Raw genomic sequence first — 14,552 nt, forward strand, 5'->3', positions numbered from 1 at the left:
CCAGCCAATCGCAGGGTGCATAGACATTCACAGTGCAAGAAATATCATTAAAAAATTGGAAATGCTCTAAAAAGCATGGGGGGAAAAAAAGAAGAGTTTTTAACCTGGATTTAAAAACATGCACACTTGGGGCTGATGTCACTTCTGTTGGCGACTTATTCCATTTGTGTGAAGCATAATAGCTAAATGCTGCTTCACCCTGTTTGCTTTGGACTCTATGCCCCACTATTTGACCTGAGTTTGTCGATCTCAGAGCCCTACTGGGTTTATATCTCATTAGCATTTCATTCATGTATTCAGGACTTAAACCGTTTAGTGATTTATAGACCAATAGCAGAACTTTAAAATCTATTATAAAGCTGACTGGAAGCCAGTGTAAAGACTTAAGAATTGGAGTAATATGCTCGACCTCTTTGTTCTGGTCAGAACCCGACCTGCAGCATTCTGAATGAGCTGCAGCTGTTTAATGCTCTTTTTAGGGAGTCCAGTCAGAAGACCATTACAATAGTCAAGTCTACTTGAGAATAAATGCATGGATGAGCTTCTCCTGGTCTGCTTGACACATGAGAACACCATCAGAACACCAAGGTTTCGGACTTGGTCTTTGGTTTTTAAACAGAGTGACTTCAGGTATTTACTCACAGCAATTCTCTCTCTTTATTGCCAAAAACAATTATCTCAGTTTTGTTGTGGTTTAATTGAAAAATATTTTGACTCATCCAGATATTTATCTGTTTTAGACAGTGACACAACACCTCAATTGAACTGTAGTCATCTGGAGACACTGCTAGATATAACTGTGTCATCTGCATAGCTATGATAGTCAAAATTAAAGTTCTGAAAAATTCGACCCAATGTTAGCATATACAGGCTGAACAGGAGGGGTCCAAGAACTGACCCTTGATCCAAACACAGCATGCCGTGAAGCTACAGCAGCTTGGTAGCCAGCAGGCTAGCGAGAAAGGCGGCAGTTTCCGGTCCGTGAGGATTTATGGCTCCGACGACCAGCGCAAAACAGACCATTCTACCTGTGGCCAAGCTACGGCAAGGGTTCCTCGTTAAAGTAAGCCGTTTTAAAATAAGAAAAACCGCTGTATGGAGACGCAGCTAAAACACATCAGTCCCAAGTCAAAACGTGCTCGCTTACCGGTGCAATAGACAGTTTTCAAAAAATCAAATTGGACTTTTCATTTGTTTGACTGTTATTTTAGACTAGTACAAGGAGTAACAAATCCAATTAATTCGTTATTCGCTCAGTTATGTCTGCACAAATAGCGAGTGGGGCTATAGACCCCGAGTCCGCGCCTTAACAATTAACTGAAACAATTAATTCTTTGGCTTACTCTTTCCTACTTTACACTCATACTTCTATAGATTTTGGATGGGGACAGAACCAACAATTAAGTCATCGAATGAAACAGTACGCAATTAACATTGGATCTACAGGCATATTTAAGGTATAAAGCCTTAACTCACGTCACTGTGTGAATGGGTATTATTGCAGCTTAGCAGCATGACGCAAAATTAGTGTCCCTTTGAACTTTAGTCATTTTGAATTACACCATCTCCAATTTACACAGAAAAATTATATCTGCCATTCATGTGAGGTCAGATTTAAGATCCTTCGGTCCACTTAGTGTGGTTATGGTCACCAATCAGTGGTGGGTAGCTGACATTAGGTCACTGCTTCAAGGCAATGGAGCAGGCATCATTAACCTGATGCTGACCCTCAGGCCTTGCTGCTGTCACCCGGCTCAGCCATACTGCTCATCTTACATCATCATCGCAGCCAGCTCGTATAGAATATTATCTATAGGGTTATAATAACGAGTGAAACCTAACCTAAACCTAATACGTGACCAAGATAATTCTGAGCGGGAAAATGGATGGGGAACAGAAGATGAGATATAATAAAGCATTTCAAGTGCACAAGACTGTAAATCACCTTGATTAATGAAGATTAGATAGAGTAAACCAGATAATAGTTTGATGTCATTACCATTTAACATGAAAGCTCGAGTACGAACAAGAGGGTCAACAAATCTTTATTTTATTTTATTTTTTTAATTTCCTGAATCTGATGCTATGATCAAAACTCACTGGACCCACATGAATAAAATAGGTCAGAGTAATCAGCCTCATGGAATAAGATGACAAAGCCTTCAGCACAGCATATACTAAGTTTTTTTATAGATGAGAGGACTAGGGACAAGCCCTGAGCATCTAAATAGTCACATGTTGGCTTATATTTAACAAATAATAGACCTCACACTAAACTACTAAATGCCACATTTTAGCCACTCTCTCTCTCCTTCCACTGCTATACTTTGTACACAGACACACTGTATGCTTCTATTGCAAAAGTCCAACTGAAATAAATGAGATCCTCTTTTCTATTGAGAGCTATTGGCTGTGAGATAGGCCATAAGAAAATCCACCAAAAAAAGAATGAGAGAACCACTGAACTGGAAAAATACATCATTTACAGAAGGTTTGATGACGAAGAGGGAGAAAAGGAGGAGACTAGGCCTTGGCTAGGTCCTTCACATCACCTACACTACCGAACAAAATACACCTGAACACAGGCAAATGAATGACTATAAAGAGAAGGGTTATGACAGAGCATCCTCCTCTTTTAGACAACAGAGTGTGGGTTAAGTGTTAAGAGAAGCCCTCTGGTGGAAATGAAAGACACTGGCATTTAGAGAAAAAGCTTTAAATAGGTATTTTAATTAAAATGTACTGAAAGAGAGCATGTTGGCGGGGCTGAATGGAATGGTTTCCAAAAACACATTTTCTGGCTAAAAGCACATTTGCTGGCTCATCAAAAAAGGTGTTGGCAGAGTTATGCAAAACAAAGTCCCTGCAAAGTGAAAATAAAATATCTTATAAATTTGACACACCACAGTGAAGATTGTTGTTAACAAGCCTGCTAAATTTGAATGAATAAAAAATCCCAGATACAGTATATAAAATGAGGCTACAAGAATCGTGAAAAATAGAGACCTCTTCCTAGCTGCTGGACGCTGAGGGCGTGTCTGCGTGAATACGCTGAAAACACAGCCCACTGATTTTTCAGCTGTCAATCAAATAGGTTCAAGGCATTGACTTATCGGGTGATGCAGACGCCGGTCCGCGGGCCAGCGTTTAGCCCGCTAGTTTTCTAACCTGTAGACCACTGACAGGCTTCTGCGTCGTCCAGCTCACTCAATTTTGTGTCATGTGGGTTCACATAACATAGCGGTGTAGCGGGCTAGAGGGTTAGCGAGCAAGCGGACCGGTGGCCAGGTCATCTGGAATGACGGCGCTCAGTACTTATATAGTGGGAGAGGGCCAACTCATGCCAGAAAGCCAAAGTGCATAATTGAGCATGGTTTTAGCTACGTCTGACAACTGAAATGGTGAAAACAGTTTAAATGCTATATCTCAACAATGCAGTAATACATTGTTCCGTCTTTGCACATGTTTTCAGCACATCTTCAAACATAATATACAGTGGACCCCTCATATTCGCCGTTCGGCACCCGTGGATTCACCTATTTGCATTTTTTATTTTATTTTTTTAATAGAGGGGCGGGGGGACCTACCCCTGTTTTTCACAGAAACCACGTATTGGTGATAATTTGGCACTTAATCACACTGTTTTCGGGATTCTTATTTTTTTATCTCAAGGCAAGTATATAAGAGCAGTCAGTTATTTGTGGATTTTCTTAACTATTCAGAAACAAATCACTCAAATAACTTTACAGGGTCTTTAAGATGGGGCTAGAATATGAGAGCAACCAGCAGAGACACTATTGGCTCAGTCTCTTTAGACTTGTTTGCTGTCTAAAGAAGTACAACATGACAGCCATGAAAAGTTCAGCCACATCTACAAAGACCTCCATTATGGTAACTCCCCTGGGCAGCATTAGCTTGCTCAATACAACACAGAAAGGATTTCAGACAATCGAGATTCTCACATCATTTGAAAATGAACAAAACAAAGTTATCAGCGACGATTTGGTGACGTGCCTATCCATAACATTTACATAAACAAACGAAAGCTACCTAAAGGCTTGTAAGGTTAGTGCATTGATGTATTATTATATTATAGATGCATGTATATGCATGTGTATTATATACATGCAAAGCGCTGTGAAACAATTCAGACCAAAATGACACAGGATCTCCTATAACAAATTATTGTTCCACATTTCACCAGATAAAAGAACAAAGAGAAGTCACAAGGATAATAGTAAGTAAGTAAATAAATAAGTAAGTAAGAATAACTCAGAATAGAAGGAGTAGAAAAAGACCAGAAGTAGACCACCTAAATTGGCGTGATCAGGACTACTTTTCAAGGTACACAATGTTAGAATTTGCATTAACACTTTATTTCTTCCCTTAGAATGTGAAAGGGAAACATGTACTTCCGAACATTATCCCCTTTGAACAGTTTTGTGGACGGCAAAATAAAAAATAAAAAATCTTTGAAATCACTTACAGAGTTGATGCATGCGAGTTCCTTGTTGAGGAGCCACGGTAAGGAGAGTTTCCCATCACCCTTGTAACAAGATTGAATCCTTTCCTTGATTTTCTCCTTTATTCTCCTCAAGGTGAATAGGCACAATGCTGACTCTTTGGGTGGCTTAGCACGATTCTTCTGTCCCTGAGAGAAGACCGTGAAGAGGATGTCTTCATTCTCAGAGATCCCCAGAGAATTTGCCAGTTGACGGCCTGGTCGGGCCAAGTAGGCATCCTGAACCAGGCGGTACTCGACACCATCTTTAGTACAGCCAATGGGGAACTCAACGTAGGAGTAAAATTTTGGGTCATCAACACAGAGGCGTACGATTTTGGAGGTAAAGAACTGCTCGCCACTGGAATCGGGAGAAGTGAGCTGAGTATCCAGCTGCATTGTAAGATAATACACAAACTGTTCACTGCTGAAGCTGTAAACATAGTATATGTCAAAAGCAGGAAACTTGGACAAAGTATCAGATGGAATCTTGAGCTGAGAGGAGACAAACTCATCTTGATACACGAAGCTGAACATGTCCGCGTTTTCTTCATTCTCCATCAACTTTCGGCTGGAGAGGGTTGGGAAGTACTCAGACTTGCCGTCAATGGGGGTTCCAATGAAAAGCTTGCTTGTTGGACTATGAGGGGAGCTTATAATGACTCCTGACATGGTCCCCGATTCAGCCACACTGGAGAGGTAGTGTTCCTTACGATGGTGAGGCTCACCCAGCTTGAAGAGGTCATCCAGGCGAAGAAATTGGCAGATGCCCTGCGAAGTACTACCACAGGCAATGAGGCGATTCTGGGCATAGTCAATGAGTAGAAGCTTGTTCACGTTGGGTGTCTGAGCCAGGTCGTGAGGGCACGACTGGACACTGGGTGGAGGGTAACATTTTTCATTGTCTACCACTGGTCCAGTCATGTGGCTACGCAGTTTAGTTAGGTTGCTAGACAGCTTGAAAATCCAGTTGACAGCTCCCACATAGACTTCTCCAGTTTTGTTGTGAATGGCCAAATGTGTAAGCCCCCACTCTGCAGGTGTGAATCGTTTGAAAGTTGGCGGCTGGCCTCCACAGAAGGATGAGGTAATGATAAGTAAAAGCCCAAACACAGTAAACACGTTCCCCAGAAATGGGGAAACTGTTGCTCGAGCTTGTGAGCACATGTTTGGGCTGTCCTGAGGAAAGGCTTGGGGGGAGGGGAAGGAGAAAGGAGAGGAGGAGGAGTGCAAGCTCTGGTACTTGAGTTCCAAGTCAGAATTCTGAGTCTTTTTGGTCTATAGTCAAGGAACAAATAACTATTTATCAAAGACAGAGGACGCAGAAGTGGGGAACAAACACTTCTATTGACCCACTGTCCTATTCACGGCGTTGCACACCATCATCAGGAACATCATCCACAGAGGAACGTGTTGCGAGCCCTAGAAAGCGGAGAGAAAAACATTGTTAGTGACTGAGGAACATTTCCTATCGATTATGCATCAAGCATGGAGGGGCCTTAAAGGCTCACAAATTAAAACAGACAAAATGAGGAGAAAAAAACGGTGACATTTGCCACCGTGATGAATTAATGATATCAAATCAAGTCTGGAAGGCAAATGTGTGTTGGCATTTAATTATGAGGGAAGATAGCAGGGGAGGCATGAGCCAATTATTGAAGGCTCTGTACGTATATAACTTGCTGGAATGAGTAATAGCCACAACATTCAAATCAGTAATATTTTATAACTTCAATCAGGAGGAGGCAAATGTTTGATAATATGGCTGTGGGCATTGTTATTTCTGAAAACAATTCATAGCCAGGTCTCCTGTCACTGTATGAACGGGGTCAACACACTACCCAGTGAACCTTATTGTAAGTAATTACTGAAACATTGGCATTGAGATTGAGTCGTCTGGATTTTGCGTATCAAGCTTTTTATGACCTTCCAAACATTCCCATGCATAATTATTCATAGGTACATCGCTATATAGATGGGTGCTGTCATCAAGCCTTTCCTATTTCATAAACCCTTATCCATACAGGTACCTTATCCGATACTGAACAACTGGTGCAGCATCAGAAATAGCAATAGGCATCTTCTATTAAATGTAGAGTTAGTGGCGGTGCTACTTTGACAGGACAATTCTGTTCCCACTGAGCAGGGATCTCCTGTAAATGCTGATTATGCTAAACTGAACTCTACAGTCCCAGGGAAGCCATGCTTCAATTTCATCTTGACTATGAAAGTGTCGACATAAACAGTGTTTTATAACCACTTCAAATCAGTAAAGATGAAAATCATTATAGACCCCAGGAAGGTAAGACGAAGGGGAAGGCAAAAGCCATGACATAGGGGATAATCTAATGGAGTTCCAGGTTTCTGCCTCCTGCTCCAAGTGTGGTGGGACACTCAGGGCAAGGCTATCCATCTATCAATCAATTGAGGAGAAGGTCAGGATTTCAGCTAACCAAGCTCAAAGGAATGAATGTGTGTTTTCAAATCCTTATCCTATGTGGCTCGCAAGCAAGTGGGAACAGCTTACCACCTTGTCATTATAAGCATCAGGTACTTTACTCTACGACTACTACTTTACTACTAATAATAAGACAACGGTGTATAGTCCCTGTAAAGTGAGGAACAACTTTCCACCTACCTAATAAATGATGACTGTGGACCACTGAAACACAATATGTACTGTGGGTACCAGTATAACTGTGGTGATGAAAAAAGATGGAAAATTTAACTTTGACCAAAACTGTCCAAAATGATGTGATGCCAAACTAAATGCTTAATAATGGCTGCATGGTCCACATAGTTGCTGGATGGAACTGGGTGTAAAGGGTCCAACTATGGCCATCACCATAAGCAGATGATGCATAAAATAAAAACAATAAAAATATATATATTTTATAAATTGAGTATCTAAACTAATAAATCTGAAGCAGGATTCACTGGGTTACACATCAATTTAGCTAGTGTACCCTGCAAGCAATATATTAAAAAAAGTGACCATGAGGGGAAAAAGAGAGACGAGAGTCTTGTTTATAGAATAGCAAACCATTGCTCAGCTGAGACAAAGTTAGCCAGGTTCAAGTACCTGTGGTGTCATCCTATTTTCACAAGGCCAGGGGGAGACAAATGTATCGTACACCGTAAAAAAAAAAAAAGCAGACCATTAAAAAAAGAATTAATTATACTAACCCTCCCAATAGGAAGTCTAATCAGATATACTCATTATCTTGTTTTATCTCTCCTTTACCTGTATAAGCATTGTATGGAGATATTAGGAACAGATTACTTAATTGGTAATGATAACACATTTATATGATTTCATTTCTGTTAAAAAAAAAAAGTAAACAGAAACAACAGGATCATCTACAATATACTGTAATATCAGTATATCTGAAAATAACACTTTAGAAAGATGAGAAAGACTATAAAAGTCACTAAAAGGGAGGCAGGTGATGGACAAAAAGACACTGGGAGAAAAGAGTGGGAGACTTATTAGTGAGCGCCAGCAGGAACCAAACAAAAGGCAACTCCTGCATTTTAATTAGGGCTCTATATGCACATGAGTAAGAGACTAAGGATGAGGCACTGTAACACAATACTTGCAGAAGCAAGGTTATGAATGAAGTTACCAAATATTCAACGATGTGACCCACATTGTCTCTTAGATACAAACCACCACATTAATAAAATGAGTAAGCTACAAGCTAAGTCTTTCAAATGACTGCAGATGGCAATTTGTTATGTTGGAAAGCTGCCACATTATTTTGCAGTTAAAGCTAGAAGAATAATGACAAATGAGTGAACAGCAAAAAGACTAAATAAATACAAAAAAATTATAATGACTGGCTTTTTTACTGTCAGTTTCAGTTGCCTCTTTACCAAGTGAAATAGAGGGAAGAGCACTTGGGCTGGCTGCGAGCGACATCTGGGACCATCCATGGAACAACATGTCAATCGTTCAAGGCAGGAGTGCATCTTTGGCTTTGGGGATGGGCAGTACCGTGTCAAAGGAACTGAAGATGTTATCACATCAGGGAAAAGCATTAGAGTGAACCATCAGTAAGGGGTCAGTTTGACTGGTTTTGATATCAGGATGCTGACACTGACAGAGAACCTCGGATCGTCACTGCCTGGGAATAGTAATGAGGGATACGAAGTGAGGTGAGGAAAAACGGGAAAAGCTTGAAGGGTCATTCCCTTGACCCAAGATAATTTTGTTTGGCTTGACAGTAGTGGGAATCCTGCGAGGAGGCGATGGTGGTGTTTTAGGTCAAGTGATGAGGCTCCATTGCCTCTTGTGAGTAGAGCAGGGGGTCATCGCTCCCTCTTTCCCACTTCCTCAAACCTGTCCACTCAGATAATGGTCGTTGCTCACCCTGATGCAGTGCTGATTTATTGCCAGTGGCATATCAATTACAGCATTCACAACTGGAGGGGAAAAGGGGGAGGAGAAGGTTGTGCTGGAGGGATGATGATGAGGAGGAGGAAGGAAGTGGAAGGGTGTTCAGACAAATTCTCTGCTCTCTGCGCTGCATCACAGCATGTGGATCACGTCTAATATAGGAGAACATTTAAGTGCCAAAGATTAAATAAGTAGACTTGGGGACTAAAATGGTAGCGGTATGACCCCAGAAATAGATATTCGCCAAAGTCACAGTTCCTCGAAGGTTGTCATGTCCATACTCAAATTATAAATTTGATTGCTCCCAAGTACCCAGTCTTGTGTATTTTGCATAAAATAAACATATATTGTACATAAATGAATGACATGTATTTACAACCTACAGTATCTAATACTGTGAACATTGGCACTTATTCCATAGCTCTGGACTTAGAATTTATGTCTGCAACAAAAGAAAATCCCCCCAAAATCGACTTAGTAGTAATTCTAGGCTTGTTTTCTGATACAATATTTGATTTTCAGCCAGACTTTGGCCAACCCACACTTTGGACACGTCAGCCTGTCACGGCCTAACAAATCAAGTGCAGAAAGCGAGGACATTTCCTCATTTAACTACTACGCATTCTGTGGTGTAATTTTTGCCTACCGTAATTTCTCGTGTATAATGTGCATTTTTTCCACAAAACAAAATCGTCAAAAGTCAATAGTGCGTGTTATACATAGGTATAGGAGAAAATTGAGGGGGGGGGGGGGGGGGGGGGGGGGGGGGTTCACATTTTATAAATGTATGCCGCCATCTAGAGGTTATGAAAAAGCTGCATCCTTCCATTCCAATATGTCATCGCCAAATAGAGATTATGAGAAAAGTATATACTTTCATTCCAATATGCCACCGCCACCTAGAGGTTATGAGAAAGGTCTACACTTTCATTCTAATACGCCACCGCGACCTAGAGGTGTAGCCTACACTTTCATTCCAATATGACAGGGGTACATATGACTGGATATATGTACAGCTGTGCTCATAAGTTTACATACCCTGGTAGAATTTGTGTTATATTGTTTTTTTTTTGTTTTGTTTTTTTTAATAAATACGACTGATGACTGAACAACAACCATCATAATTTCTTTATGGTTGTGTTTTGTTTAATGATAATGCCTTTCTGAAATGCTTGACAGTTTAATTTGAACCCCATAAAATAAAAATGTGGTTTGCCTGGCCTTCATGTTTTCTTTTAATTGTGCTTGGTAGTCAAACACGAGCACAACAGTGTTTTCTCATTTACTAAATAAAAGTAGGGCTGTGAATTTCAAAACAAGAGCAAGTAAATAAAAAGTATTACGTGTTGAAATAACGTGCTTATCTTCAGAATAATTATTTGAAAAAACTAAAAAAAAATACAGATAATACTTCGTTTTATCATATGGGTTGAAGCAAAATCATGCACTGTAAAAATACATTATAAATAGATACTGTAAAAGGGTTTTCCAGAACTTTGAGGTCAACTTTGGGGGTGCATATTATACATGGGTGCGCATAATACACGAGAAATTACGGTATATTAAAACTCTGGATGGGTTTTTGTAGACAATAACGAGTAAAAATACTGATAGTGAAAAGTCTGAATATTCTTGGGTTTTTTGGGTTTTTTTTTTAATCGATCATTGAAATGCCTCCTTGAGGAAAGAAGACAGTTGCGTCCTCCCACGGGGTAAGTGCTTGCAGATTAATTTCCGTACATATAAACAGGTTTCATCAGCTCTATTTTATATTGATTGCATCACAAATGCCTCAAAGATGTTTGAAAAGAGTCCAGATGGATGAGACAGGCGTTTCTATAGGGTGCATGGTGGCATTGTGTGACACAAGCAGACTTGGATGTACACTGCTGTCTGTCATGACAGACACCTGCTATCTTGGCGCCGTGTTTGTACCATGTTATCAGGTTTGAAACACTTGATAAAATTGTTTTAGACAATGATGTTGAATAGGTGTTTGATATTGTGACATACAAAAGACTTTTTGAACGTTCATGGGGCTCAGCTGACCGCCGACTTTGATAGGTGTCCGCCACTATGACATCCACACATGCCTGACATACAGTATGCCCCTTGTCCATTCTATCGGTTCTACCCCCAACCAGCCTCGCTCCACCCTGTGTGGTCGCTTTTCCATTAAACTTTTGAGACCGAATGATGACAATGGCCCTCCTCCGACCTGGTTCTAAAACGTAGGCCGAGGAGGGCCGTGACATAACTGTCATATGATTGACCAACAGATGTAGGTGTTTTTTTAAGCGTGGTGACTTGTCACTTTCACAATCATGGCGTCTGAAGGCTGCCTCACACCGAGTAATGGAGCCGAACCCGACTGAACTATCACGTAGTGTGCGTGATTTAGCAATTGTTCTCATGAGTGGCCGATCAGTCTGCCACTGGTTTTGCTGCGATTCAAATTTTGAATCATCGTCTTAACGTCGCCACAGATTCCCTTATGAGGAAAACACATTTCCGGGTTTAGTGAGGCGTGCTGCCTCGCCACATTAAGCCATATAAATAGTATATAAAGCATCACATATTTTCTTTTACATAAATACTTAACTATATTCAAAATGTATAATTTACCTGTGGATGAATAATCAAAGCTTGGGACCAGAATGCACGCGAACGTATGTACAGTGCATGATGCGTACGTTCAAATGAATGGAGCCAGCGAGCCTCCTTTCAAATAAGTCCGGACACCAGTTGACTAACATGCAGGTGCTATGGTGTTCATTCACTAATAAGTTCAACAGACACGCTATAGGCTTCAATTGCTTGTGCTGGGACCACTAACAACAACACAGGTTTTACTAACATATCAACTCACAGGTTCCTACTGGTGTTTAGACACTTAAAAAAAGAATCCCACCGCACCACTCCTTAGTAGCACTGCCTTGCTCATTTCCCATTCCTGCCCTGTTCTGTCCTCTCTCATCTTGTTCTCTTGGTTAGTTATTGCATGTCCTCACCAGACGGCTAAAGATCTCCCGGCCAAAAGCTTTACGTCGTTTAATGTCCCAAAACTGTGATCAATCGTCACAAAAATATATGTAGACATTGATGCCCAATTACACCTCAGAAAATATTACATTGATCAGCCCGACATTTTTTATTTTATGGACATTTAAGCATTTTACTCTCCATATAATGATATTTTGGGCCGATCGTAATATTTTCAGAGGTTGAAGGTCCCAATTTTGGTGATGGTTGGTGACAGTATTGGGACATTAAACCACGTTAAGCTTTTTTACACTTACGTTAAGTGTTTTAGACTGTCCACGTGGTGGCGGCCGTGTTCACCATTTTAAGTCATGATAGTTCGATGCAATAAATTAGCGATTTTTCAGCATATTAAATTAGCGATTGGTCAGAATTTTGGGGTGCTAGCTGCTGTTCGTGTGAGAGTGCAACAATCTATGACAGCACTATAAGGTATAATGCCAATTTGAACAAAGCAGTGTTTGGAAACTCAAGCAAGTTGTCATTTTTTTTTAGTTCCTAAAAAGTTGTCATTTTGGGACTCCAACCGACAGCTACGATATGGAAAATATGATTTAATATTCCCACTTTATAGTACAGTACAGTCCATTGTCCACACCGGCTATGCAGTTTCTCCAGTCATTCTTTCTCCCAAAAATGTGTCATTTTGGAGGCAACAAAATATAAAATATCACTGAATACTGCCACTTTATAGTATAGTACACTCCGTTTTCCACACCGTCGATGTATTGAATTTGGTCTCCACTCCCACTGACGACGCACCAAGAAATTGGGAGGGCATGCCGATTTTGGCGATGAAAAAGGGGCGTTCCAAAGTGGACTGGCATTATTGTAAATGACTGCCAGTTTCATTTTCTTGAGCAAAAAATACATAAAATCAACTTGTTAGTGAAATATGAATTATTAAGACCCCATCACTCTTTTCAACAAAAAGCCCTCTGCCTACAGTAAATGTGCCTGCATTAACTAAGAAAAGATAACATTATTTTACTGGGAAGGTATTTGTCCACAGCTTTGCACTGTTGGTTAAAAAAATTTTTTTTTTGCAAATTACACACACACACACACACAAGTCAATTATGCATCCATACCATAGCATATTTGGAGAGGGGACTGCAAGAAATATGACTTAAAAGACACACATTAGACACACTCCAAGACCCGCAAACCCTCAGCACAGTGTGTGTGTGTGTGTGTGTGTGTGTGCGTGCGTGCATGTAGATACATATAGATTCATTCATGAAGTGCACATTAAATGCACACATGGATAACACAAATAGCTATTCTTTTTTAGTCTGCTCCCCACCTCTTCGATTAGCAACCAACACACTCCAGAGACTGGAGATTTACCCGGGGGAAGAGAGGGAGAAGGGATAGAACGGCAAGACGGCAGGAAGCAAGGGTGGAGGTGGGGGTGACGGGGTTGGGGGTTGGAGAGGAGGTAAAATATGGGGGCCAAATCCTGAAATCATAATCCTCTCCCAGGGTCTGCCTAATCTAGCAGTCACTATCTGCATAGGGAAAGAATGGATTACCATCCCCCAAAACAGTGATGGGTGGATGACAGAGGGAGCGCAATCCCTAAACAGACAAACAATAGCATGAAAAAAGTCAATTTGAATTTTTCAGAAGTGGGTTGTTTTTGTCCTTCCTTTTTTGAGTGAGTCTCAGTGAAACCCTACCCTAACATTGACAAACTGACATTTGTGCAGTTTAGATCGGTGCAACTTGTGTTTATTATCAAGAAGTCAGTTTGAAAGAAAGAGCGCTCGGAGCAGGCAGAGAGTCTAAAATACTTCCCATGCAATAAAATAATATCTGAAAACTGTGACAAAGAGATTACTCTGACTGCATGGGATTATCAGAGAATGTCAACATAATTGCAAAGGATCACTGGAATGCTATCAAAAATGTATCCAAGTCCATCTGTCATTGTGCAATTTTTCCATATTTATCCAAGCTGAACAACAGCATCATGTGTATTAATACGTGCAAGTGTTTCTCAAGAGTCTCTTTGGAATACAGTGGAACATCAAAAGGTTGAACATAATCTGGTCAACTCCAGATTTTTGAGATTTCAAACAATTATACAAAGAAAATCATGGAAAATGAAGTTATCAACTAACAGAAAACTGTAAAGTGAAAATAAATGTCTTCTAAATTTGAGCCACCACAGATATGATTTTTTTTAATAACCCTGCCAAATTTTAATGATTAAAAAAATAAAAAAAACACTAAAGGTATATAAACAGGCTTCAAAATTTGAAGACTCAAGCCAATGTTTGCTCTCAAAACCTGTGGCCATGTCCGCTAAATGTGTGAAACCACACCCCTTCTGAAAAATTTATGCTACATCACCGACCATCTTTTTTTCTGCCTGAACATCCCTACATGTTTGAGCTGTGAAAATATATCCGCTTAAAGCCTGTGGTGGCTGGAATATATCCCACCAGGTCGTTGCAGGAATTTCCATGCCACGACGAGAGGCGCTATCCACCAGCGAGCTCACAAGCTAACTGGGGCCCCTCTTGGCCAAAGACATGTAGTTTAAAAACAAATACTTTAGGTCAATAATTGGCATCTATAAAGAACATACAAAACATGAAGTAA

The 14,552-nt window shown here is 40.4% G+C and overlaps 1 protein-coding gene across 4 annotated transcripts in view; it reads right to left on the minus strand.

Annotated features, from left to right (window-relative positions):
• Positions 1 to 14,552, minus strand: part of LOC133408410 (plexin-A1-like) — a 209,212-nt gene that overhangs the window by 171,268 nt on the left and 23,392 nt on the right. For all 4 annotated transcript variants that reach the window (XM_061687296.1, XM_061687294.1, XM_061687295.1 and 1 more), the window contains one exon: positions 4,487 to 5,923. In XM_061687296.1, the coding sequence (XP_061543280.1) occupies positions 4,487 to 5,668 (1,182 nt within the window). In that variant the 5' untranslated portion in view covers positions 5,669 to 5,923. The remainder of the gene's footprint in view (positions 1 to 4,486; positions 5,924 to 14,552) is intronic.

This window comes from Phycodurus eques, chromosome 10, assembly GCF_024500275.1.
Source record: "Phycodurus eques isolate BA_2022a chromosome 10, UOR_Pequ_1.1, whole genome shotgun sequence".
NCBI lineage: Eukaryota > Metazoa > Chordata > Actinopteri > Syngnathiformes > Syngnathidae > Phycodurus > Phycodurus eques.